The following is a 26,974-nucleotide window of genomic DNA, read 5'->3' on the forward strand; positions in this document are numbered from 1 at the left end:
ATGCCCCGGTGTCTGTGAGCTCAGCTGCATGACAGGATGTCGGCAGAGGCCTGCTTGTACTACATGATTCCTTCCTCGGGATTCGGTAATGTCCCGTAGCACCATGGTGGCACTACACAGGCTTGGCTTCCCCCTATACTTAGCCAAGCCAGCCTATCCTCCCCCCTCCCCGTTGCATACCTGGCACTTTCTACAAAGGCCTTGGCTGCTGCTAGCCGTAGCTGCTTCCTGCCTTTCAAGTTTTCCATGATGCTACGGCCCTGGATGCAGGACACCATACACAGCATTTCTGCTGCGAGCTTGGCGTTGCTCCTGGGGAGGACACAGAGCAAGTGAGGGGAGAGGTGGGAAGTGATGCTCTCCACTCACTGCAAACGCTATCCTTCCACCCACTGCCCTGCAAAGGCATCCAAAGACGGAGGCGCACTTCTACCTTATTCTGTGCTTTAGGGCGAGTGGTTCTCCTTCTGGCCTTCTGAGGCCATCCTTACCAGTGAACTGAGATGCCTACGTCTGGCCTGGGTGTTTGGGACACTCATTGAGGAGATGGTCTTCCATTCCCAGAGATACTACATAGCGAGTCTCATTGCGGCTTCTGGAGAGAGCCATGCACAGAGACCTTCTGGGGATGTGGGAATCAGCTCTGTGGGTGCCTGGCTGATGGATTCTCAATTACCCTGATGAGAGACCCCCAAATCAGAACTAACTGGCAGACTCCAGCGAACCCACGGAACCATGAGACAGACTACTTAACTGGCTTTTAGCTGCTAGTTTCTGGTGGGTTTCCATGCATCAGTGGGCCAGCAGAACCATCCGTTAGGCTCAGCCAGGCTGTTTCCTGGGCTCAAAACAACGTCTTGTCCCAGGTGGTCTGTACTCTGTACTGAGAGGTGCACACAGGCCTGCAGGACCATCCCAGAGCAGCACCGCAGCTCCTCACACAGTCTCTTGTTTCTCAAATCCAGGGGAGCTGTGGTCTGGGTACATGCAGCATGGGGGTGAGGGTGGGGTGAGAGTGGGGCGGGAGGAGGGCATGTTCCCGCTGTTTAGCTCAGCCTCACGGATTTTATTCTGTGAGTAATAAACTTGTTCTGAGGACACTTCTTTTGGGTCCAGGGGCTCTGGAAGACAGGCACCTGCTTGCTGGAGCAACCATCCCCATATGCCAGTATATGCCAGTAGAGGAAGGGCATCTGATCTTAGACTGTAAGGACCTGCTGCATAGTGGGAATTGGTGGTCTGAAGATAAACTGAGGTTATGGGGTAATTAGAATCCCTTTTTTAGGTGATAGGTTGGTGTAAAGAAGGCTGAGAGCCTAGCCTGGGGAGTAACAATCGGAAATTTTGATCTTTCCATACAGGGCCATACAACTTAAAAAAAAAAAAAAAAAAAAAAAAAAGAGGTGCGCTGCAGCCAGCAGGGTGCAACAACAACAGTCACCAGCAGGGGGCAACAACGGTCTATAAAAGACTTTCAGAAGCCTTGTCGAGGAACTCAGCACTGCCCCCTCCAGGTTTCTTGTTGCTGTTTGTATGCATGGGCATCTTTGCTTTATTTTTACAGGGATTACCTTTAAAAATTAGATTTGATTTAGTATCACTGATGGAAGAGTGTGCTAGCCTGGCCTGGTGCTACGCCCGGCTCCCCTCCTGTGCCCAAGCAGGTGGTGGCTGTTTGCAGTAGCACAAACAGCGTACAACAACCCTTTCTGCGGGGGTGCTCAATTCTTTTTGTCCTAAGGATATTTTGAGTGATAGAAGTGGATCTTGCACAGGGTTGAACATGGCCATTTCCCCAGCTCTGGTATGACCCTATTGGGTGTGACGTCTATGTCTGCAGTCACCACATGCACCCCCCCTTGTCCATCTTCCCTGCAGAGCTATGGTAAGTAGACTTCAGCTACTCTGGCCTCCCTCTTCCAACTCACTATAAAATCAAAGGAAGAGCGAAATTTGTGTGGGTAGATGGCTCAGTGGTAAAGGTTGTGCCCTCTAAGGCCAGGACACCAAAAGTTGTTGTAATCATTTCTCTTCTCATGCCTGCGGCCAAATTCCCCATAAGAACAATTGAAAGAAGGTGGGGCTTTTGGTTCACGTTTGAGCCAGATTCCCTGCTGGAATATAAGAGGAGTGTAGCCTAGTCTCCTAGCTGACTCTTCTCAGCATTCTAGTCTCCCGCACCCTGCCAGAATGGTCCATTAAGTTTTTCTAGGACTTTTCAGTCCTAATTTACAAACTCTTCCACATTCCTCCTACTAACCAGTTCTAAAGGCCCCTGGGCCACATGATCAGGTGCTCTTCAGCACAAATGTCACGTCCACACTGCAGGCCATGGGCTTCTGCTGACTCTCAGCAGTGGTCTGAACATAGCCTCGGAGCTGCCGCTGTGCACAGGACACAGGCTTGGCCTTGTCCTCCTAGGAGTCTGACCAATCAGGAGGCAGATGCCACATGCCCCTTAAATCCTGCCAACACAGGCTGGCATTACCACCACCCCAGGAGCGCATCAAAAGGGCTCAGAAAGCAAGGCTGGTAGACATAGCTCAAGACTGGGGGCATGGGCAAGGGGAAGAACTCGGTGGATTTGGGGACTAAATCTGGCCACTGGGCAGAGGAAGCACCTTTATAGCCCTGGGTCATGACTCTGTCTTTCAGGGTAACTGGACTCAGGAAAGAAGCCAAAAAGAAGAGCCCAAGGAAGGCAGCCTTGACTGTGTGGCCAATTGTCCCAACACTGCTTTTTACAATAGCCCCATGTTCAGGAAAAAAGGAAAAGGACATTGCTGAAACTACGAGGGAAGATGGACACGTTCTGGTGCTTCACTGGTGGTGAAGGCTGACTAGTTAATGTTCCCCTCCCCCATCCAGGCTCATGTGTTTGAACACTGGTTAGGAGCAGGTGGCACTGTTTTGGGAGGTTGTAGGGCCTTTAAGAGGTGTCACCTTGCTCATGGGATCCAGCCATTGAGGACAGGCTGTGAGGTTTTGCAGCCTGGCCATACTTCCCGCTCCCTGCTTCCTGTTCTGAAGAGCAGACTGTGTAGCGAGCCATCCCAGCTGCACACTTTAGCTGCCTTCTCACAGCCTGCCCCCAGGCCTTCCCTCTGCAGTGCACTGCAGCCTGAAACCATGAGCCAAAATGAACCTTTCAGTTTCGAGTCGCTTCTAATCAGTCCAGAGCGATGAGAAAGGCAACTCAAACCACCAGTGACTCGGAATTGCCAGCAGTTGCCATGGGAGGCCCGACAGAGATGCTGTCTCCTGTCCAACAAGAGAGGGGATGGCCTTCCTATATCCTCTGGTGACATTATACTACAGCGTAATGCATCTTGTAACTTAGAAATCCCTTTGCTGAAGCCGTCTGCACCAGGGTTGGAACATGGTTGAACTGAGAACCACATACGTCCCCTAACACCATACGCTGAAATCCAACTCCCTGGGTGATGGTTATTAGCAGAAGGGATGTTGGGAAATGAGCCAGTGCAGTGCAGAGTTGGAGCCTCAGGACGGAACTCTGCCCCATAAAGGAATACAAAGGAGCCCTTTGCCTCTTCTGTCATGTGAAGTGGCGATCTTTGAAGTAGGCAGAGACATTCACTAGACACCAACTGAACTTCAACACCAGCTTCTACACCATGAACAAGAAATCCCCATTTCTTGGGCCTCTCTGCTGTGGTATTTTATCACAACTAAGAGAACCACCCACTCTTAGCTAGCGGTCATACACAGACAGCTGTTGTACAGACCTCCCAGCTGAGGCCTGTGTAGCTCTGAGTCCTCAGTGATACAGAGCTTCATGTGCCCTGTTCACTGTGTTGTTCTAGAGCACACAGCCAGAAGCAGGTGAAGAACCGCCAGGTTCCTGCCAGACACCCCTTGGTCAGCAGGGCTGAGCCTCTGGCCCCTCCTCTGGCAGGAGACACACTCCTTGCTCTGCTTCTCTGGGGATGTTACTGTGTGCCTCTAGGACATCATCGTGGAAGTCACTTACGGTTCAAACGACCTCAGGTGCTTGAGGCCCATCTGTGTGGCATTCTGAGAACACGCCATGGTGACCTCATGGTCGTGAGCCATGTAGGCGAAATGGGTGAGGCGTGTCAGGGTCTGCAGCTCCACCAGATGGTCAGACCAGTTGCACTCGGAGGCCATCTTCACCACCTTACCAGCGTGTGAAGCAGGGGAGGACATTGCATTAGTGACATGACTGCCTAGTGGTCTGTGGCCCTCAACAATGACCACGCTGCCAGCCCAGTGAGCGCCATCAATCCCGTGTTATTTGCACATGGCTTAGCATGCATGCTGATAGGGATTGCTATGCAGTTCTAGATAGACCACACCCATCTGTGAAGTCAAGCTGCAATGTAAAGTTTGCTACTGATCTCAGCTGCCTCATTCTCACCACTCTCCCAGCACAAGGCCACCTCTAGACCAAGGACAAGGAATAGGTAAGCCTGACCTCTCATATGCCTCTGTCTGTGCTGAGGTCTTGGGATGAAGGGGACCACAGTCAGGCCACTGAGAGAAGCATCCTCTTCACACTAGTATAAAGGATGGTGCCATACAGAGGCCAGACATGTGTGCTTTGAGAGAAGGCAGCTGCAGGGATACAGTGGGAACCGCAGTGCCAATGTGGATGTGGGTTTGAGTTCTGACTGCCTCGGGCAGGATCCCAAGCCTCAGCTTCCTCATCTTTCCTGGATGGGGGTTGCTGAGTGACCTCCTGGAATCCCTCGGGAGACTCACCTGAACTAGCGGGGGCACAGTGAAGTCCATGAGGCCCAGCCCATTGCACGAGTACATCTCAAGGGCAACTAGGACCCTGGTCACGGAGCTGATGTCTTCATTGGTACTCTGGAAGGATGGATAGGGTTGAGCTCCCAGGCGTCCAGGGAACAGCAGGGGAGAAAGCAGTGGAGACCTGAGCCCCTTTCGAGATAAACCTGTGCAACATTGGTCTCGAGAAACAGCCAGACCCCAGTATTTGGAATGTTGATCTCCTAGGTTATTTTGGTGAAGTTAACCTCTTCATCATCCTCTTAAGCAGCAAGACCCGGAGTCTACACTCCTGGGCCTTGAAGGCAGTGTTGTCTGGCTACTAAGGAGGACTTTCTAGAGGGAGAAAACTGCTGAGTCCTGGTTGCTGGGACAGGATGTCTCATCAACCCCTTCTGCCTGGCCCCAGCATAAATGTCCCTTCTGGCCCCTCCCCTCCCCTCTCCCCACCCCCACCGCTCCTCATTGAGATTAACTTGCTGCAGAGTGAGGGACAAGTGGTGGGGATGCTTGAGTTCATACTGTTCCCTTCTTCCCAGGCCTTGCTCTCATAGTCCTTTGTGTCTGGGGGAGGGGAGGGTGGGGTGCCAAGGAGATGACTCTGTCAATGAGTGTCAGTGAGAGTAGGCAGCGCCCCCAGAGGCCCAGAGTTCAGATCTTGTGGAGACTTGTCTTAACTCACAAGAGCAGCAATTTTGGTGAAGGTAGAGAGCAACCTCAGACCTCACTAGGTGGAAATAGTCCCTTCCCAGCAACTGCGGTCATATCTAAGACCATAAAGATGGGAAAGGCAGTGTGTGGGCAGGTCCTAACACCCTCAGCATCTACCTGCTCATCGGTGCCTAGCCGCTGACCAATCTGCTGCTGCAGTAGCTGCTTGGCCTTCACCCAGGTGGCAATGAGGTGCTGCCGGACATTGGTGGGCACGATGTCCTCCGGCACGTTCCCGTTAGTGAGGTTCAGTGCAAATTCACAGACCTAAAACAAGTGCATCTTCACCACAAGGCAAATCTAAGAGGAGACCTTGAGCCCTCCCTCCTCCCTCCGGCCTTCCCCCTGGCTCCCTGGGCTGCAGGGTGTAGTTACCTCCACAGCTGCTCTGATATCTGATAGAGTCGAAGACTCCAGTGGACCATGAACCAAGGTAGGGCGCACGTTCTTCTTCGACTTTTCAGGTGTCTGGGTGGGAATCCAGCTCATGATCAGGCCTCGAGCAAGGGCATTACAGAGCATGACCAGCATGACTGAGTCCCTGGAGGGTGACATGAGAGCTGTGACAGACGGGCAGGACAGTGCTCAGCCCATGCATCCAGCCCTCCCTTCCTCCCTCCCTCCCTCCCTCCCTCCCTCCCTCTCTCCTTCCCTCCCTTCCTTTCTTCCCTTCTTGTCTCACTATGTTGCCCTGGCTGGCCTAGAACTCACTTTGGAGACCAGGCTAGCCTCAAACCCACCCCAACACAAATGCTTTCAGATTTCTAACTTCTCATTCATCTAGACTCAAAAACAAACAAGCACATAGTCTTGAAATCCCACCCTCTCCCCACCTCCAGCCCAAGGTGTGAAGAGCTCAAAGCTACTTCACAGGAGTGTCTGGGCCTAAGCTGGCCTCTTTGCGATGGCTTGGAGCAGAGCCAGCTGTGGGGCAGCGAGGCAGGTGTGGGTCCCCGGGACCATGGAGGTCATGCTATCACAGTTCAGGCTGAGAGTGTCCTCTATGCACAGGCCTGCCCCACGCCAACTTGTCTCTCCTTGCTCTCACAGTGGTCACACCTGACACCTGCAGCTATGACTCTCCAACATAAACACTTGTGGGTGTCCACACCCACTCTGTGTATCCAACGATCTTGATGATGCTCAGGAAGTGGAATAGGGACTCCACCAGCTCTTTCTGCCTCCCAGCCAAGATGAGATGCCGGTTGTGGTTCAAAACGTAGACCACGGCGTTCTGCACAATCCAGGATTCTCCTAACTCCTGCCCAATTTCTGCAGCGCGCATCCAGTTGTTCATGGCATACTGTGACAAGTTTTCTATCCAGGTTCTGAAACAAGACACCATGCAGCGGTCAGCTCAACGCCCAGCCTCTACCTTCTCTAGCCCCTACACCACTGCTGGTGTGAAGGTGGACTCTCCTGGTCATCCCCACTCCAGTTTTCAAGGCATCTCAGTCTGGTCAGGCACCCCTGTACAGGCCAGGAATTCAGGCCCTAGAGGGACCGTCTTGTTGCTGCTCTGCTCACACATGTCCCCAGATGCCTCTTATCACACCTGGGCCTGGTGAGGTCCTATCCAGGTACCAGCAGCTCCCTCGCACAGCTCCTCTCATGCTATGAGTCTCACAGGCCCTTCTCATAGCTCCCTGGTTTGAGGAGGAGCGCTGACCTAAGTAAGCGCTCACCCATGCTGCCTCCTGCCATGCCTGTAGCTGCCTTCACCTCCTGGCTCCTAGTCTTTCTGTAGTTGTGAGAGCCTTGGGTGCATATCGTTTGCTGGGTGGTTGGTACCTAGAGTGGGCAATGAAGCCGCTCACCACAGTGGGCATCATGGAAGGGATTATCTATTAGCCCAGGCTGGGCAACTTCTTCCCATCAGGGGCCAAGTGGGCATCTTAGTGAGTTGCTAATGACTCTAGTCTTCTGTTTTCACAGTTGTTTGATTTGGGCAAGCCACTCTCAGATCTAGCTGCCTACAAACATCCTGGGCTAGAACATGTATATCTTGCTTCATCTACAACTGGGGCTGGGCAAGGGAGGCAGATTCTCAGTCACTTAGTGTACAGTAGTGGTTCTCAACCGTCCTAATGCCAAGGCCATTTCATACGGTTCCTCATGTTGTGGTGACCCCAGCCATAGCATTATTTCCATGGTTTCTTCATAGCTAATTTTGCTACTGTTACAAATCATAAAGTAAATATCTGACATGCGACCCCCAAAGGGGTCATGACCTATGTAGGTTGAGAACCACTGGTCTACAGGGTGGCTAGGACTCCCACCCACCTGTACGTGATCCACTCTGAATTGCTCTCTGGTGGTTCAGGCACGTAGCCGGCTGGGTGTTGGCTCAAGTCCTCAGGAGGAATGGCCTGGTTGTTCAGCTGTACACCTTCTGAGCGCAGAAGGTGGACAGTGGCCTGTGAGGAAGAACACAGAGAAGTCACAGCGAGGCAGACCCCAGCATTGGGGGTGGTGGTGGGGGAACGGGGGATGGGACACATGGCAAAGCCTCCTCCCTGAAAAAGCCAAACACAAGTTAGACGGAGCACGTGCTGGATTTGCATACCCCACCCCACCCCACCCGCCTCAACACCCTGCCAGTTCCAGAGTCTCACCAAGGGAGGAGCTTATTTCAAAAGCACAACCCTTGCCCATTATCATACTTCTGCGGGAGGGCAGAGCAGTCTCCATATTCTCCTCTGGCAGCTAGCCGACTGCTCATCTCCCTGCAGCCTCTTAAACTTGCTCTGCCACTTCAAAGGCTACAAAGCCTACCTGGCAGGGGGATGGGTGGGAGGACATGGGTCAGGCCAGCCCTACACTGGTAAACCAGTTAGTCTCAGCCACTGGTCTCCTGCGTATCAACTCTGGGCTCTGCCATCTGGCAGTTTTATCTTTGGTCATGTTGTTGTCCCAAGACTTTAATGGAATAAACAGGTGTGTGCCTCAGCCCCTGGCTTTGTGTCCACTGAGTAAGACCAAAGAAATTGTTGTAGCCATTGTGAGGGTAAAACAGTGCCTCTGGCATTGACCCAGGCATGGCAGCAGAGAGCTCACACTCAAGGGCTTTGGATACAGCTGGGTCACAATGCATGCGGTTAGTTCTGGGCAGGGCCAGCACTGGGTCTCAGCATCCCAGTCTGGAAGGGAGCAGGCCCATTAGAGATGGGAACCAAGAGCCAGCCCAAGCCTCTGCTGGGTCCATGGAGTCACAGGGCATATATCTCATCTCCTTCAAAAGTTTCCTAAACCAACACCAAGTTCAATCCTCAAATATGACTTCACACCCAGACTTCAGAAATGATCCCCCCCCCACAGACACACACAAATATGCACCAACACACACCACGCTGCATCTCAAGTCACACTTTTTTCATGCAGTCCTCAGGAACTGAACTGATTTTCTATCTCTACCGTGTGGTTATGTTTGGGGTATGCAAAGGGAGCCCTTACAACAAATCTCTCTGGTGTGTTAATGGCCACAGCAGCACTGGCAGCTACAATGGCCAAGACCTTCCTGACGCACCTCAGCGCTGATGAACAACACCTTTGCGATCTTCCTCAGCAGGTCAGGGGGCATCTGCTTATGCATGGCCATGTCAGAGGGAGCCCAGTCACTCATGGAGCCCTCAATGACTTTCTTCTTCCTCCCTGAGGGAACAGCAGCAGGGAAAGGGAGACTCTTTTTCAGCAATCAAAACTTGTCCCAACTTCCTGTGGGACAAGCCCTTCGGGAAGGACAGCATAAACCTGCATCCTTCTGATCATTACAACGGCCACTACTGGTCTGCTGTAAGCACAGCCACCATGAAATGGTGCCATGTACACGTGGAATCTGTACAGTCCTGTCCTGAGCTTTGAGCAATCTGGAGTTGACTGTAACAGTGACTGCAGAGTGTGCACTGTGTGGATCGCTGATGAAGGGCAATGTTCAGAAGATAAAGGTCAGGAAGCAAGCTGCGTGTCGTGTGCTCAGCACTGATGCTTGCTTCTTGCTGCAGATATTTCCAGGCCTTGGTGGGCGGCCCTGTGGCTATGAAGCTCACAGATAGAGGCCTGACAGAAATGTTGCTCTCTGTGACAAGACTCCTCTAAACCCAAACACATGACCAGGGCGCTTCCGAGAGGTGGCCAGAGCCTCTGTGTTGCTTGGTGTTCCTTGGTGGGACCTACTAGTGATGCCACTGAGCTCACGATGGCCTGAAGCTCAGCCTACCCACATGCCACATGCTCACCCTTACCCACATGGTAAGGATGTGTACCTCGTTTTAGCTTTGTGGACCTCTTTGCTTTGACGTTGTCATAGAGGAGGCAAAATCGGGATGCCGTGCGACAGACATCCCACACATCTTGCTGCCAGGCAACCTTGGCCAGCTCCGCCCAAATCACAATTCTGCTCCTCAGGACCCAGGTGGTGAGATGGTGAGAAGGAAACACAGGTGAAATTAGGAACACCTGCAAGGGCTGTTGGTGGGGGGTGGGGGTGGGGCGGGAGGAGGAGCCACCATACAGGGCCAGGTGTCAATCAGTGGCTTGGGACATGGAAGTGCACCTGGCTGAGGCTGTGAGTGGGGAGGAGGTCCGGCAGAGTTGGGTGATGCAGGGGGTCAGAACTCAGGGATCGGAGCTGGAATAATTCCTGGGGTAAGGCCCAAAGGCCAGAGCTAGGCCTGCCCCCAAGGTCACATATAGCTCTCTCCCCACTATCAGTGGTTCTTTTGGTCATTTAACAATGAGAAACGCTCCCACATAAGTTATTTCCCTACATGTGGTATGGGTGGCTGTCCCTGGGTTGGGGATTCCTGTGGTGGCCTTGGCCAGCATGACCTACTAAGTTGTTCCCCAGGAGGAAGCCACATCCTCAGCACGGGGGCTACATGTGGAGCACCTGTGGCTTGTGTCACCTGTCCCGGGCTCCCAGGCAGCCGTGAACTTGGTGCCTGGATGAAGGTCTCAACTAGCAGACCCTCCTTGCTGGCCCACCTGTCTTTGTCATTCTCATATCCCAGACGCCGCAGGTGTCCAGCAGCTTTGTCCACAGAGAGGATGTGATGTCGAGCTTTTGCACAGAGGTAGGTGAAGCGGCCCTTGATCTTCCCAATGGAAACTGAAAGCAGAAGATAGCCAAAATGAAAATGTATAGAAGAGCACTGCTGTGCCTGGCAAACAGGTCTACAAATGAAGTTTGGGTAGCTGAGCTCATCTATGAATGTGAAGAGGCCCCATCCCCAGTGTATCACCAGTGTATCACCACCAGTGCATCACCACCAGTGCATCATCACCAGTGCATCACCACCAGTGCATCACCACCAGTGCATCACCACCAGTGCATCACCACCAGTGCATCACCACCAGTGCATCACCAGTGCATCACCACCAGTGCATCACCACCAGTGCATCACCACCACTGTATCACCAGCACATCATCACTAGTTCATTACCAGTGGATCATCATCAGTGTATCACCAGGGCACCATCAGCAGGGCACCATCAGCAGGGCACCATCAGCAGGGCACCATCAGCAGGGCACCATCACCAGGGCACCATCAGCAGGGCACCATCAGCAGGGCACCATCAGCAGGGCACCATCAGCAGGGCACCATCACCAGGGCATTACCAGTGCTTTTGGACCAGCAATGACATTGAGCGTTATGGAGTGAGTGGAGCCATCAGTCATCAGATATAGTGAAGTGGAAACTTCTGGCTTAAGTCAAAGGATGTTTTGCTAGGGCACACAGGGGAAAGGATGTCTTGCTAAGGCAGACACATGAAAGAATGTTTCCCGAAATAGACACAGATGAAAGGATGTCTTGCGGACACGTGAAAGGACGTGTTATGAAGAAGTATAAATATGACCCCACAGAGAGGTTCCTGCGGCAGCTTGCCGCTTCCATGGCCTTGCCTTGGGCCATTTGGTGAGCATTGCAGTTTCTTCAGGATTGAACTGCAGCTGCCTGGTGTCTGCTTGCTGAAAGGCCTGGACTATAGCTGCTGGTTAGTGTTTGGTGTTTCCCTGCCTAGAGGACTGATCTGCAGCTGCTAAGTCATATTTGGTGTTTGCTACAGGACTGAACTGCTGGCAAAGAATAGTAAGCTCACCGCCCCCCCCCCAGAGAACTGTTGTTGAGCAGGTCCACTTCCCCCACATCCTAATAACTTTTCTCTTCCACTGCCTCTGCTGGGTGGTGGGCAAGAAAACGGATATAAAAATAGGCTGCAAAAATTGTACTGTGGGCTCAGTAGCACCAGGTCCCTGACCTGCCCCCACATCCTGTCCTCTCGGGCAGCGCCCACTGTCCACTTCCAATCCCAGCAGTCCTTCTCTTTCATGTAGAGGCTTTCAATCCCTTTTCGGATCTAAGATGAATACCTACCCAAAGCTCAGCTTCATAGTGAGAGTCAGCTGCCCAGTGCAGAGGCAGGCACAGGAGACACCAGATAGGAAGGTGGGGATTGGGCCTATGTGCACGCCTTTCAGGTGGTACCCGGCCTCCTCTGTGCTTCCCTATATAACACAGGTGTCCACTTGCTGGGGTACCCTACGTTCTGGAGCCCCTACCTTAGTAAGTCTCAGAATCTCCTACAGGTACCAACTTGGCACTATGTCCTCTGGTGAAAATGCAGACTTGGGGATAGTTGTTTATGTTCATCTAATAAGATGAATCAACCAAGTAAGACAGACCATCTGTGTGATGTCAGCCGACCGATGGCTGCTCAGACTCATAAGGGTCAGAATAAACCATGAGCGATGCAAATGCCAAAGCAGATGGTGGCGTAAGACAACTCGTGGGCCTGAAAGGCGATTTCCAAGGCTTCAGTCATCCTAGCCTAGGGCTGGGACTCCATCCTCCCCAACTTGTCTCTTGCCTGGGACCCGCAGCATGGACTACAGCCAACACAACTTCAGTCTGTCATCTCTGAAGCTCCAATCCCTATAATGCTTTCACCAGAGCTGTGCTGTGCTGGGGGTAGCTACAGGAGAGTGCCCCCACCAACCAAGACTTGCCTGCTGCTCTAGCAACAGTGGCGCTGCCCATTTCTAGCCAGAGTTGCTGGTTTGGCCCTGAGAGCTGGGCTCAGCAGCCACAACTAGGATAGAGCAGTGGAAACAAAGTAAGTGGGGCAGGTAAGTGAAATCAACTTAGCTTTGATCCAAAGAGCACCCCAGGACTGCTGTCTCCATTCTTCAGATGACACTATAGGCTGAATTAGGTCTCCATTTAGACTGTTTCCAAGTTCTTTTTTTTTTTTTTTTTTTTTTTTTTAGTTTTGTAATAGATTTATTTTTAACGGGTAAAACACTCAGACAATTTAAATACAAGTTGAACAGAGCCGCTGTCAGTCGGCCACGATGCTATCGTGTGTCTTCTGGAGTCCTCACAGTGAGGAAGAAGGCTCTGATACTTTATTCATACACATCCTTCTTATCTGCAATGTAATCTACAATTTCTTGTGGACACATTAACTTCTCTGCATCTATATCAGGAATTTCAAACCCAAATTCGTCTTCCATGGCCATAATAATTTCCACTTGGTCCAAACTGTCTAAGCCCAGGTCCTTCATAAAATGAGAATTTACGGAGAGCTTTTCTGGATCAATCTTATCATAGAGTTTCAAGACATACAGAACTCGGTCCTTGATTCCGTCTAACGTCAGTGGGGGTGCGTCACTGTACTGGCGGCACAAATGTGTGACTGTTCCAGGCACCTGCGCGAGCGCCAAGGCGGACTGCAGAGCCTCGGGTCTCCTCCGGATTCCCTCAGGGCATAGGGTGGTGCTGAGCGGCCGCGCCAAGGCCAACGTGGGAAGCCGGGGCAGCGGCGCGAAGGCCGCGGGCAGGCGGCGGACACAGGCGCAGAGGACACGAGACGCCATGGCCACGCCAACCCAGGATGCACTCTGTTTCCAAGTTCTAACCCCAGGATTCCAGAATAAATCCTTCTTTTCAAGAGATGGGGTTTGAATAGGCGATAAGGTTGAAGAGAAGAGACCATTGGAAGGGGGTGGGTCCTGTTCAGTCTGATCCTTAGATAGAGAGGATATTGAGGTTGACATGTAGAACAGCCAGTGAGGATACAAGGAAAATATGACCATCTATAAGCCAAGGAAGGTGGTATCAAGAGAGCCTAGCCCACCACATCGTCATCACAGATGTCCAGCCCCTAGAACAGCAAGCTTAAGTCCTGGGTGTAGTATTCTGCTATAATACTACTAATAGCCACTTGCAGACACAATCCCTCTCTAGTGCTTCCAGTGATTAATAAGTCATGTCACAGCAGAGTCAAGGGCCGTGAGCTCGAGGGCAGCACTTACCTTTGGACTCATTCTCGCTGTCCAGCACAATCTGGAAGGTGTCGGGGGCAAGAGCCAGGCCTGCGTTCACCAGGATTGCACGCTTCTTCCGGGCACTGTCTTTTGGGGTGGCTTTCTTTGCCTGCAGACAGGGTGATGTGCATGATATCTGAGGCCCCTCTCCCCTGGGACAGCCGAGACTCTCGAGGGGTCTATGGTTTCGCCCTCAGGCAACGCAGCTCCCACAGGCTCCCTGGATGCCATACAGGACCTTGGCTGGCTGAGCCTGGGCATCCTGCTTGGGTCTAAATGGTCCCTTGGGCTCTCTCTGACCCAAGACTCCCCCTTGGTCTTTTCATTAGAAGGTGGATCCCACAATGGGCTAGCTCTGTACCTGTTCAATGGCCATAGTGGCCTTGTCTTCAGGACGATCAGGAGACTGGTACAGCATGGTACCCAACTGCAGCCGGCGGTAGGTTATCTTGATCTTGTCCCTGTAGATACCTAGGCTGTCCAGTCGCATGGCCTTCTGCATATGCTCAATGGCAGGCTCCACCCGGTCATCATCCTGCTCAATATAGGCCATCTCCATGTGCACTTGGCAGCGCAACAGGATCATGAGACTAGAGGTAACAGCACATGAGAGGGCGCTGTGGCGGGCTGCTAGGGAGCCTGTGGGACTTTTGTCCAGTCGCCAGCAAGAGGTACAGAACGACCCTGCTTCCCAACCTCTTTCCTGTCTTGTCTTGAAACCTCGCAAAGGGAGAGAAAAAGTGTAACGGTTGCTACAGACCCCTGGAAATAAGCTCACCCAGTCTGGGAAGAAGCCGACAGAAAAGGGTTCACGTAGTACTTCCTGCTATGATGTGAGAACAGGGCATGCTGAGCTTTCCTGTTGTCACCCAGATGTCACAGCTACCCTGCTGTCCACTGCAATGGACCCCTGTCTCCTGGAATAGACTCGGTGGCAATGCTGTGGCCCACTGTCTTTGACTGATGGATACACTGGACATTTGCCCAGGAGGCTTAGCCACACTTCTGGCTAATTATAGCCAAGGATGGAGAAGTCCCTGCATCTGAACAAAAGCATTGTGCAGTGGTGATGGAGGGGCTACCTCAGGCACTGCCACGGGATGCAGAGCTCACAATCCACAGACTGCTGGGTGGAGATGCTCCAGTGGCCGGGGGCTCACTGACTTTCTGCCAAGACGGAGAAATAAAAGTGATCGCAGCATTCCCACTACCTTAGGGGGAACGGACATATGGCGAGGCTGTGTGGAGAAGCAGAGAGGGCCTGTGGTATGAGGCGTTGGAGCTCTGCTACCCAATGGAGCAGGAACCTGGTGCACCATGGTGTCTACTGTGGATGGAGTAAGAGGGGCCCGTGTGAATCTTGCTGGGAGCAGATAGCAGGGGGCATTCATAGAGAGAAGTCCCCGGGGGCTGGGGGGGGGCAGAAATGAAAACCACAACCAGCAGGTGTAACACCCAAGTCCACAACCTGAAAACAAGCCAGAGAGCTGGCCCAAGGCTAGAGCTGCCTCTGCTTCTGAGTATGAGAAAGTCAACCTGTCACCCACAGCATCTGAAAAACTAACAAGAGGGCACCTGCCCCTGGGTCCTGATGCTGGACAGCATGAAATCTGGGTCCCCTGGATGGAAACTCACAAGAGAAGTGGCCGTGAGCCACGTGAGAGGCAAAGCAGATGGGCACAGTGTTGCCTGAGTTGAGCAGGCAGCAGGCAGAGCCTGGGCTTGCCTGCTCAGGCTTTGTGCCTCTGTCCCAGCAAAACACAAAGCTCAGCCTGAAGAGAGCCTGCTTCATGGGAAGATTCCCTCTGGGATGGGTGTGGGGAGCACTTGGGCTTCCAGAGATGTGCTAGAGCAGAGGTGGACCAGCCAGTGTGACTTTCAGGCTACCAACCAACGTTGAGCTGGCCACCAAAACAGGAACAACACTTCTTTGAGAATGGCGACACTTGTGGCACATGCCTGTAATCACAGTGCTTGGGAAGCAGAGGCAGGAGGATTATTACAAGTCGGAGGCTAACCTGATTTATATAACAAGTTCAAGGCTGGTCATGGCTTCATTGTCTACAAGCTATGTAGGACCCTGTGTTAAACAAACAAAAGATACCAAGACTTCATAGGATTCCACCTGCAATGCTTAGCACAGAATCATCAGTCACTGTCCTGGCAAGAGATGGAAGAGGATAGCACAAGGTCAGGACCCAAATAGGCTGGCTTTGGGGGTTTGCAAATAAACCTTTTCAAATAGATATACATGTCACAAAACTGCTCACATATAAAGGAAAATGATGGTAACACAGAAACACTGAACTAAAAGCTGTGGTAAGTAAGAAGAGGACTATCCTAGCCAAGTATGACTGCGGAGCGTGGGACTAGTGAGCCGTGTGAATTGGGGGATGGGCCTGGATCAAGAGTGAGGGCCAAACATGTCCAAATCCCAAAAATCTCATCTTGAGACTGGCAGGAGTAAGCGCGCTCTGTCTCCGTCTCTCTGCCTCTCTGTCTCTGTCTCTGTCTCTGTCTCTGTCTCTCTCTCTCTCTCTCTCTCTCTCTCTCTCTCTCTGTCTACATGCTCCAGTGCACATAGCCTTGCAACCCCAACTTCTACCACCATTGAGGTAGTCACATAGCCTGGTGTCCATATTACAGGTTTAGCTTCATCTCTCCCTATAAGGACACACCCAGCAAGCACCTGAAATTCCTCTTCATGTAAATTGAGCATTCCCAGAACCTAGGTACCACCCCATAATGTACACTCATCCCCCAAACTGCTACCCACTCCCCCAGGTTGATATAGCCCTTATTAATCCAAATAATGAGACCTGTAGGCTATTTCTTCCCAGCACTCAAGCCAGTTCCTGCCAGTTCCTGTGAACCTGCCCAGATAAGCTTTGTTCCTTCCGTTCTGGCCCAGCCCAGTACACGGTCACCCCGAGGTCAGAAGCAGGACAGGGCCAGCTGCAGAGAGGATGGCCAGGAAGATCATGAGTCTGGAAACAGAAATGGGCTGATTGGAAGAGTCAAAACAAAAAGGATGTAAAAACTGAACAGTCCCCAGGAGCTGCAAGAAGCACCCCATATTCTGCATGTGTATAGCTAGTATCCCAGACAGTGGAATGTATTCAAAGAAACAATAGCTAAAAATTCCTCAAATCTGATGAAAGTGTCATTTAACATTTTGAAATTATATGAACATTTTAAAGGCTCCTGAGATATTATAACCAAAATGCTAAAAAAAAAAAATTAAAAGAAATGCTTGAAATTCAGAAAAGATGCACAGAGAACCACACTGCAGTGGACTTCCCATCAGAGACCCTGGAGACCAGAAGAAAGAAGCCCTTCCAGGTGTTTAAAGAATGCCACACCTGCCAATCCAGCATTCGATAACAAACACATTCTCTGAGGGTGAGATGGTGTGGGACCAGTGCAGATCAGCAGAGCTGAGGGTTTCCATCAGCCATGTCCTGTTCTCCAGGATGGCCACCTCCACCTCTGCCACCCACCCCAAGCTGGAGAGCCCTGCTCTGTGGAAGGAGGAGATGATCCTGGAATTTGCAAAAATGAGGTGAACATAAGAGGCCATTGTTTTCCTAGAATGAAAAGGTTGCTAGCAATAGGCATAGGCTAGCTGTGGGGCAGGTCCGTGGTGGCATAAGGCTGGCATCTCCATGGATGGAGAGAAGGATGATGGGAACTAAAGTGCCCAATGCAGGCTGTGTGAGGTAAAGGAGGCCCCTGCAGTGGCCTTAGAGGAGCCCTTCTCCCTAGAGATACATAGAAGTAAGAAAGAAGGAAGAGAGGATTCTAGAATATACAGCTACCTCCAGGGGACAGAGCAGTGGCCAAATTGAGAGAGGAAGGGCATATTGGTGAGTATTCAAGCTGCTCACTTCAAAGCAAGGGCTGGTAGGCATGTTGTGGAACAGTGGATACGGGGAGCAGGCATGTTGGGGTCTGCATCAAACAACATAGACTGCCTGCCGGGCCAGCTATGCACATGGCCCTAGTGGAGAGTCCATTTGCCAGGGTGGAGGGGATGAGGCAGCCTCACACCCTGGCTGGGACATGCAATGCTCCTTTCCCTGGGATCGTCACAATCGACAAAAATCAGGATGTACAGCATGAGCCATGTGACCACCCGAGCATGATGACACTGTGCTCTGGGGAAGGGCTCACTCATTTCAGTCCAGACGTAGAGACTGTCTCTGACTGAAGGCCTTCCCAGGATATAGTCAACCAGACAAGCACCCCCCAGGGCCTGGATGATCTCACTGTTGATCATGGGAACCAAGACAAGTAGCTGTATCAGAGACGCTGGAAAGGGATTTTAGAAAGACACCTCACAACTAACTCAGAAAGCCAGTATGACCTGACCTCTGAAGTGGTGACTTCTAGTTCTTTGGGAAGTCAGTTGTATCAAATGATGACTTACTGAGGCACACAGGTGAAAGGATATCTTGTCAAAGCAGACATGGGAATGTTCCTGAAGCAGACACAGGTGAAAAGATGTTTTGATATAGGAAATATGTGAAAGGACCTTTGATGAAGGAGTATAAATATGACGCCACAGACAGTGGGAGATGGGCACTGAGCTGCGGTTTGGTTTTCTCCACCTAGCTATTCTTCACTAATGACACGCGTGTATTGATTTGTCTTACATAGCATTGCTGAGCTCAACTTGTGGTAACACCACCACTGAGAGAAATCTGCCCAAGAACTGATATGAGGTTCCTGTGGAATTTCCACGGCCTCACCTCAGGCTGGTTGGTGTTCATGCCTGGTGTCTGCCTGCCTAGAGGACTGCTCTGCAGCTGCTGAGTCTTATTTGGTGTTTGCTATGGGACTGAACTGCTGCCAAAGAAGATGGAGCTCGCCCCCAGAGAACTGTTGCTGAAAAGGTCCATGTTCCCCCATCCTAATAACTTTTCTATTCCACTACCTCTGCTGGATGGTGGGCTAGAGGAGAGGTTGAACCCTTATTAAAAGTAGGTGGCAAAAAATTTATGCCTATAGACCTCGGTGTCAAACTGGCAGAGATACAAGATCTGAGCCGGCAGGCCACAGAACAGAGAGACGCCCATCAGCAGCACAGGAAAGATGCTCGCTCACAAAGGGAAATGAAGAGCACCCACTGTCGCATACAGACATTCACCTGCAGTACAGCTGAAGGCAAGAGATCAGTAAAACCATGTATTTGTGCAAATACAGAATGACAGAGACCCTGTAGTACGGTGTGAGCAAAAGGAGGTGCACTTTGAAGAAGGGGTCTCTGGCTTATGATGGTAGCCTGCCCACCACATATCCGCAATGGCCATTGAGAATACATTTACGAGTCTCTCCTCAGATAATCCTACCACCATACTTTGACGGGCAGCTAGAGCGAGGACTGTTTATGTTGTGAGGATTCTATATGTAGGTTGCCTAGGTGACTGGAAGGCGTCATCTGGACAAGTGAAACTGGGCTCGTGTACCAGTCTACCGCACAGGTGATGGTGGAACAGGGTGCACACATCCTGAGCTCTGTTTATAGTACTAAAAAAAAAACTCTATCCCAGTTCTCCCCAGACATGGAATAAATGGTGCCCACCTATCAACCTTTTCCAGAATCTCAGCGATGTTGGTCAGCGGCTTCCGGAGGTGGTGCCTCAGGTTGTGCTGCAGCAGGGGCAGGCAGATATTCCACTGTGCAGTACACAGCACGTGGATGGTCGTGGGGTTACCCAGACGAATGGCTCGCTGCAGGATGTTGTCCATTCTCTTTATGATGAGTAGCTGCTCCTGTAAGGGGCACAGTGAATGGCTAGCTGAGGCTTGCGTGGCGAGGATGGGATGCCAACCATGGTCACCACCTAGAAGAGCCAGTGCTGGGGACAGAAGTCAGGGGAAATGGCAGATTATGGGGGTCAGACATTAGCTGTCCCCAGGTCATCAGGCCAGGGCCCTGATCCCTCTAAGGATGCCACAACGGTCTTTCCTATCCTGCAGTAGGATCCTTCTAAGACATTCAGGAAAAAGACTGCAGCTCATTGTGGTTCTTGCGTGAGTGAAGTCAGAGTCCATTTATTTCTAACTGGAGTCTGCCTGCTAGGGCTTACATCTTTCATTCACTGCCCAAGAAGAATCGCCTCTGGTTTGTGTTATGGGTCCTTTCCAGCAGAAAGGCTCGAGGCTGGACTTTCAGGAGCTGTGAGATACACTCACACTCTGAAGCTTTCCTCAAACCGATTCCACACTATTCTGTTCTCAGCCACCTCCCCCAATGGCCCCTGGCTTCCTGCACCCAGTGTCCCCAAACCTGGTCTGACCCCAGTGATGCTCCGGTCTAGGGGACCTCCAACCTGGGCTCTAGTCTTTACCTCGACGGCTCCTCGAAGGTACATTTTGAGCTTGCTTCCCAGCCTTAAAGCATCTAATTCACACTCCAGACCTTCCATTTCTAGCAGCTTGCCAGTATCCTGGAGACGCAGATGGAGTTTTGAACACAAAGACATTAATGATGGCAATCATGCACATTCATCAGCCTTAGAACGCCTTGAATCCCAGCAGAAACAGAAACCAGAAAATGGACAGAGAACAGCACGAAGTAGGGGAAACATGTAACAAGTCTCAAAAGATACAAAGGGAGAAAGACTTTGTGAGACCTTTTTGAGGGGAGGGGGTGGGACGCCTCACTGATTTCAAAGGACCTTGAAATTTTCTTTCCTTTTAAACATTGTTTTTCTCTTTTTTCAAATGCAGGGACTCACACGTTATAGCTAAGGTATCCCTGGAGCTCACTCTTTAGCCCAGGAAGCCCTTGAATTCACACCAGTTCTGCCTCAGTTCCCTGAGTGCTGGTATTACAGAAGTGAGCCACCACACATGATGTGTGCATGCGTGTGTGTGTGAGTGTGGAAACCAGAAGGCGCCTTGCGAGCACTGGCTCTCTTCTCTCGGGATGTGGATTCTGGGAGCAAGTCCAGATCATCAGGTTTGATAGCAAGCACCTTTGCACACCGAGTCATCTCACCAGCCTTTGGTTTAAATTTTTTCTTTTTTCTTTTACTGAGAAATTCATACATGCATATAATGTATTTTAATCAAAGTCACCTCCATTTTCTTCCCTCTAACTTTATCTCCTATCTCCACCACCTCTATTCCCTTCAAATTTCACGAATTGACTTCTAAAAATAATACTTGTCATATATTACATCCCAATTTCAGTTTTCCCTCCCTCCCTTCCTCCCGGTCCCTCCCCTACACCTCCCTTCTCTCTCAGATCCATTCCTCTTCGGTTTTCCTTCCTTTCAGGGGTATCAAGCCAACATGGCATAAGTGCTGCAATAAGACTAGGCACTTCCTCTCATATTAAGGCTGGACAGGACATCCTAACAGGAGGAAAAGGGTCCCAAAAGCAGGCTAAGGGTCAGAGACAGTCCCTGCTCCCAGTGTTAGGAGTCCTACAGGAAGACCAAGCTACACAACGGAAACATGCAGAGGGCCTAGGTTAGACCCCTGAAGGTTCCGTGATTGTCGTTTTAGTCTCTGTGAGCCCCCATGAGCCCAGCTTAGTGGGTTTTGTGAGTTTTCTTGAGGTGTCCTTGGTCCCTCTCGCTCCTACAATCCTTCCTCCCTTTCTTCCGCCAGATTCCCCGAGCTCCACCTAGGGTTTATCTGTAAGTCTCTGCATCTGCGCTCGCTTATCAGTTGCTGGGAGAAGCCTCTCTGATGACGATTATGCTAAGCTCTAGTCTGCAAGGATAGCAGAATATCATTAGGAATCATTTCATTCATTGACCTTTTTTTTTTTCCAGTTGTGTTTGGTTCTATCCCAGGTCTCTGGGCTTTCCAGCCTCTGGGTCCGGGCCTCCAGGCAGTGTCAAGGGTGGGCTCCCTCTCATGGCATGGGTCTCAAGCTGGACCAGTCATTGATTGGCCACTCTCACAATTTCTACACCACCACATTTTGCAGGTAGGACAAATTGTAGGTCAAAGGTTTTGTGGCTGTGTTGGTGTCCCAGTCCCTCCACTGGAAGTCTGGCCTGGTTACAGGAGATTGTCAGTTATGGACCCCTATCCCATTAGCTAGGGTCACCCTCATAGATTTCTGGGAGTTTCTATTGCACTAGTTTTCTGCTTCACCCCAGAGATGACCCCCAATTGTCTCTCACTCCATCCTGCCCAAACCTGATCCTTCCTGTTTCTGTCCCCACTTGCCCTCATCCACCCAAGATATATGGTCTAGTTCTAGTTCCCCTTTCCCGAGAGATTCATACATTCCCACTTGAGCCCTCCTTGTTACTTAGCCTCTCTGGGTCTGTGGATAGCAGCATGGTTATTCTTTACTTTAGAGCCAATATCTACTTATAACTGAGTAATACTATATTTATATTCCATGGTCTGGATTACATCACTTAGTATGATTTTGTTTCTAGTTCCACCCATTTGCCTGCAAATTTCATGTAGTTATTTTTTTAACAGCTGAGTAATACTCCATTGTGCATATGTACCATATTGTCTTTATCCACTATTTAATTGAAGGACATCTAAAAGTTGTTTCCAGTTTCTGGCTGTTATGAATAAAGCTGGTAGTTGAGCAAGTGTCATTGTGGTAGAATGGAGTGTCCCTTGGATATATGCCTAGGAATGGCATAGCTGTGTCTTGAGGTAGACTGCTTCCCAACTTTCTAAGTAACCGCTGTATTGACTTCCAAAGTGGCTGTACAAGTCTGCACTCCACTGTCAATGCGGGAGTGTTCCTCTTGCTCTACACCTTCACCAGCATCTGCTGTCTTTTTGATCTTGTATTTTTGATCTTGGCCATTCTGACAGATGTTAGATGGAATCTCAGAATCATTTTGAGTTGAATTTCCCTGATGGCTTAAGGACCTTGAACCTTTCTTTAAGGTTTCTTGTCCATTTGCGATTCCTCTGTTGAGAATTCTCTGTTTAGAGCCGTACCCCATTTAGTTGGATTATTTGGTTTGTTGATGTCTAGTTTCCTTGAGTTCTTTATTTTTGATATTAGCCCTCTGATGTTGACTTCTTTTTAATTCACAGAGTCCATTTATTACTCTTAGCACGTGCACTGGTGTAGAACCATCTACCAGGGTGTGGGTAGCCTCCCAGAGGTGACAGCCCTGAAGAAAACTTCCTCCTTCTCCCAGAAGCCATCAGTTGCCAGTATCTTCCCAGCTAGGCCTGAGACCATCTGATCTCCTCACTTCATGTTGAGATTTGTGTCTGGCTTGATCTTGTTTGGGTCTGGTGCAGGCTGACACAGCCACAGTCAGTTCATATGTGCGACAGCCCAAAAGACACTGCTTCTTGTAGCCACCTACTGTCTCTGGTTCTTACACTCTTTCCATGCCCACTTCTGCGATGGTCCTGAACTGTGGGAAGATGGGGTATGATACAGATGTCTCATTTAAGGTTGAGCAGTTGTGGGGCTCTGTGTTAATCATCTACCTCAAGGTATTTCTCTCAGAAGGTCATCTGCGAGGATGCTAGGTGCCAGTCTATTGCTGTTTCTACTCAGAAGAATAGCAACTGTAGGTTCTCTCTTAGAGCTATCACCGACCTAGCCTTGGATTCTTGACCATGTTAACAGTGCCAGCCATGAGTTCTGCCATGTGGACCAGCTTTACATCTGATCAGAAAGTGACTGGTTTCTTCCATAACTTGATGCCGTTATTGTGCCCGTGGGCACATCTTGTCAGGCCTGTAATTACCGTAGTTCATAGGACTCGTAGCTGGGTTAGACAAATATCAGCTTTTCTGCCTTGGAGGTGTGTTTAGAGCCAGCACTCTGAAAGCCAGACAGTAGGGATGGAGGGCCCACGTGGCAGCTCAATTTCTCTTCATTCTATGACTAAGCTATGGGGTGTCTTCAGGAACAGCATCTTACCATCAAGTTTGGGGGAGGGGGACAATCAAGATCAGTGCCAATATTCTGTAATGTTGTGGGGGTCAGGCTGGGAGACACTGGCTCCAGTTTTTCAAGAGCAAAATGAGTTTCCAACAAACATTTATAAAATTTAGCAAATGTGTTTTATTTCACTTCTGCCTAGGGGTCCCAGCAGCAAGCAGCAAAAGCTCATAGTTTTGGTGTGAGGTGCCCTGCTCTTGCAGAAGGATGTGTGTGACAAAAGCCCTGACCCTGCCATCACTGTGACCACTGCAGGGCTCCTTGAGTGAACCCCATTCAGGGACCTTATCCCAGTCTTGAAATCCTACTGGTGGAAGTCTGAAGTTTGAAGAGGGAGTTTGGGTGGGGGGCACAGCCAGAATTTCTGAACTTTTCAGAGTTACATGGGAGCCACTGCTCAAGTCTTCATGTCAAAGCATTTTCAGAGAACACATGGGGATCCCAGTTGCCCAAGGCACAGGCTTGTGGGCGTGGGAGGCTCCTGCACAGACCAAACTTATCTCTGTGTTTCATGGCAATTTTAATTGGTTGACTTTCTTAATAATTCCCTTTTAAAATGCAGGAAAGCCTCACCAGCTGAAGACATGGCAACACTCTGACCCACTGGTTTCCTGTGCCCATGCCTCTGCCCACTGTGATCACAGCACAATAGATCAGGTCCACTGTGATCACAGCACAATAGATCAGGTCCACTGTGATCACAGCACAATAGATTGGATCTGTTTCATCATTTCACCATTTATTCCTATCTGCTCCATCATTTCCTTACTCTATATTGTTTCTTCAGTTTTACTCTGGACAATCTACTCTTTCCCCTTCTTCCTCCTCTTCTTCTCCTCCTCCTCCCCCATCTCCCTTTTCCTCTCCCTCAGTCCTAGGGATGGAATCTAGGGTTTGTACCCAATAGGCAAGCCCTCAACCCATGGAGCCGCATCCTCAGCCCCTCTGTGTTCTTTGAGCATTCACTAGCCACATGTCCCTTTGGTGTTACCATTGTGGAACATATGGTTGGTGTCACTGGTTTATCAGACTGTGTCTCCCACAGTCTTGCACCTCCCGAGGTCTTCTCCCCACCGTAACTCCACATTAGTAACTTCCCAGCCGCACATACACCACTTCTCTCCTGCTGGTCTGCTGCGGTGTCTCCCACAGCTGCATTCTGCTTATCACAATCCCCAGAGCACACCTGGTGACCTCAGCTGCCATCGATGCCCAGCGCGGCTCTAGCTCCTTGTGAAGCAATGTTTTCCTCTCATCCAGATTCCTTTATGTTCTTGGGAAGTGGAGGAGGTCAAATAAAGCCTTTTGTATATTAAAAGATATCATATTAGTTAGGGTTTCATTGCTGTGAAGAGACACCTCGGCCACCACCATGGCCACAGCCACCATTTAATTTGGGGCTGGGTTACAGGTTTAGAGATTTAGTCCATTATCATTATTATGGTGGGAAGCATGGCCGCACCCAGGCAGGCGTGCATGGTGCTGGAGGAGCTGAGAGTTCTACATCTTATTCTGAAGACAGCTAGGAGGAAGGTTTCAAAGCCCACCCTGACAGTGACACACTTTCTTCAACAAGGCCACACCTCCCAATAGTGCCACTCTCTGGGCCAAGCATATTCAGACCAGCAGAGGTATGTCTCAGGATGTAGTTCTAGGCCGACTAGATGTTAGCATTCCAATGACCATCCTTGTCCTTTTGCTTTTACCGTCTCCAGCAAGAAGGCTACCACCACCCTATCTGCAGTGTCTAAGTACCCTACATCCCTGTCTCCATCTTCGAGGTTGTCGATGTAGCCTTACATTTTGTCTTCCAGTGTCCGTCTCTTCTTGTCTGTCACTAGGGCAGTTTAGCATATCTGTGGCTCTTCTAGAAGCCACCCCAGGCTTGCAGACACTGTGAACCTCCTCACAGAGCTTCTTGTTTGAGTTTCAGCTGGTTTCTAACCTGCTTTGATGTCTATATTAATTGAGCCAGTACAGTTCTCAGCTCCAGGAGTTCAGGTTACACCTCAGTGCTTCATGGCTCCATTTCTGTTTCACACGGACGGTCAATATTTTTGTCTACCTTTAAAAATGTTTGGAATAAACTAGATATTATAGCACCAGGGTCGTGGTATTTATATCATGTATTGGTTGATTTGGATTGTTTTTATTTTCTCACTTTTTTTCCATGGGTCATATCTTTATTCTTTGCATGCCTGGCAATTTTTTGGCAGGTACCACACACTGATAATTCTACTTTGTTGGACAAGGCAGATTTTTTTTTTAATGTTTGAGAACTTCCCAAGGCATATGAAATATTCTGATCTACCTCCAATTCTTTCCATTCCAACTCCTGTATCCTTCACACTACTGTTTCCTCCCAGCTGCTGCTTCTCTTTTCTCCTTCCTTCTTTCTTCTTTCTTCTTTCTTCTTCTTCTTCTTCTTCTTCTTCTTCTTCTTCTTCTTCTTCTTCTTCTTCTTCTTCTTCTTCTTCCTCCTCCTCCTCCTCCTCCTCTCCCCTCCCCTCTCCCCCCTCTCCCCCCCTCCCCCCTTCCCCCCCTCTCCCCGCTCCCTCTCTCTCTCTCTCTCCCTCTCCCTCTCCCTCTCCCTCTCCCCTTCTCTCTCCACCCTGAGTTTACTTAGTTCTCTAGTACGTGCTTGGATGTACTGGAGTATAGCCCCCTAGGGGCTGCATTCCTGAAGAAAACTGACTCTCTTCCCAACAGACATCAAGTGCCAATGGCTCCGCAGCTAGGTTGGGCCTCATGAACCCCTCCAGGAACTGCACAGGGATTTTTGTCTGGCTTGATCTTGTGCAGGTCGTGGGCACACAGTCACAGCTATTGTGAGTCCATACCATGAGTTCACACCTACCACTGTGAGTTCACACCTGCCACTGTGAGTTCACACCTGCATTTGTCTCATCATAGCTCAGTTCTTAAGCATGGCTACATATAATCAGGGTATGGTACATTGGGGATGACCCTTGACCCTGCTCTACACTCCTGAACTTTCAACCTGGGGATCCAGTGTCTGGTTCTCTGGCTGAAGAGGGCAGGAACTATTCCTACCCAGGCTGTCTGCAGAGATCTCTACGGCCTTACTTCCCCAAGTAAACTGCTTCCCCAACGTGAATGCTGTCCTAGAGTGCCTGTGCTTGTCAATGTTCAGCCAAGGGATCACAGCAGCTTTCCTGTGTGCCTCTCACTCCTCCTACTTACCCCCTGCCCTGTGACCTGCAGCTGACTCCTCCCCGCTGCACCCCCACCACCAGGCT

At 50.4% G+C, this 26,974-nt stretch overlaps 1 protein-coding gene and 1 pseudogene across 6 annotated transcripts in view; both read right to left on the minus strand.

The window, feature by feature from the left end:
- Window positions 1–26,974, minus strand: part of Cfap46 (cilia and flagella associated protein 46) — an 83,874-nt gene that overhangs the window by 45,882 nt on the left and 11,018 nt on the right. For all 6 annotated transcript variants that reach the window (NM_001302546.1, XM_017322097.2, XM_017322099.2 and 3 more), the window contains 14 exons: window positions 20,164–20,262; window positions 19,395–19,585; window positions 14,172–14,400; window positions 13,799–13,919; window positions 10,468–10,591; window positions 9,747–9,877; window positions 9,011–9,135; window positions 7,768–7,901; window positions 6,600–6,812; window positions 5,860–6,025; window positions 5,602–5,751; window positions 4,744–4,851; window positions 3,992–4,158; window positions 181–312 (listed from right to left, as the gene is read on the minus strand). In NM_001302546.1, coding sequence (NP_001289475.1) covers window positions 181–312; window positions 3,992–4,158; window positions 4,744–4,851; window positions 5,602–5,751; window positions 5,860–6,025; window positions 6,600–6,812; window positions 7,768–7,901; window positions 9,011–9,135; window positions 9,747–9,877; window positions 10,468–10,591; window positions 13,799–13,919; window positions 14,172–14,400; window positions 19,395–19,585; window positions 20,164–20,262 — 2,090 coding nt within the window. The remainder of the gene's footprint in view (window positions 1–180; window positions 313–3,991; window positions 4,159–4,743; window positions 4,852–5,601; window positions 5,752–5,859; window positions 6,026–6,599; window positions 6,813–7,767; window positions 7,902–9,010; window positions 9,136–9,746; window positions 9,878–10,467; window positions 10,592–13,798; window positions 13,920–14,171; window positions 14,401–19,394; window positions 19,586–20,163; window positions 20,263–26,974) is intronic.
- Window positions 12,749–13,384, minus strand: Gm4459 (predicted gene 4459; annotated as a pseudogene).

The sequence above is a fragment of the Mus musculus genome, chromosome 7 (genome assembly GCF_000001635.26).
Source record: "Mus musculus strain C57BL/6J chromosome 7, GRCm38.p6 C57BL/6J".
NCBI lineage: Eukaryota > Metazoa > Chordata > Mammalia > Rodentia > Muridae > Mus > Mus musculus.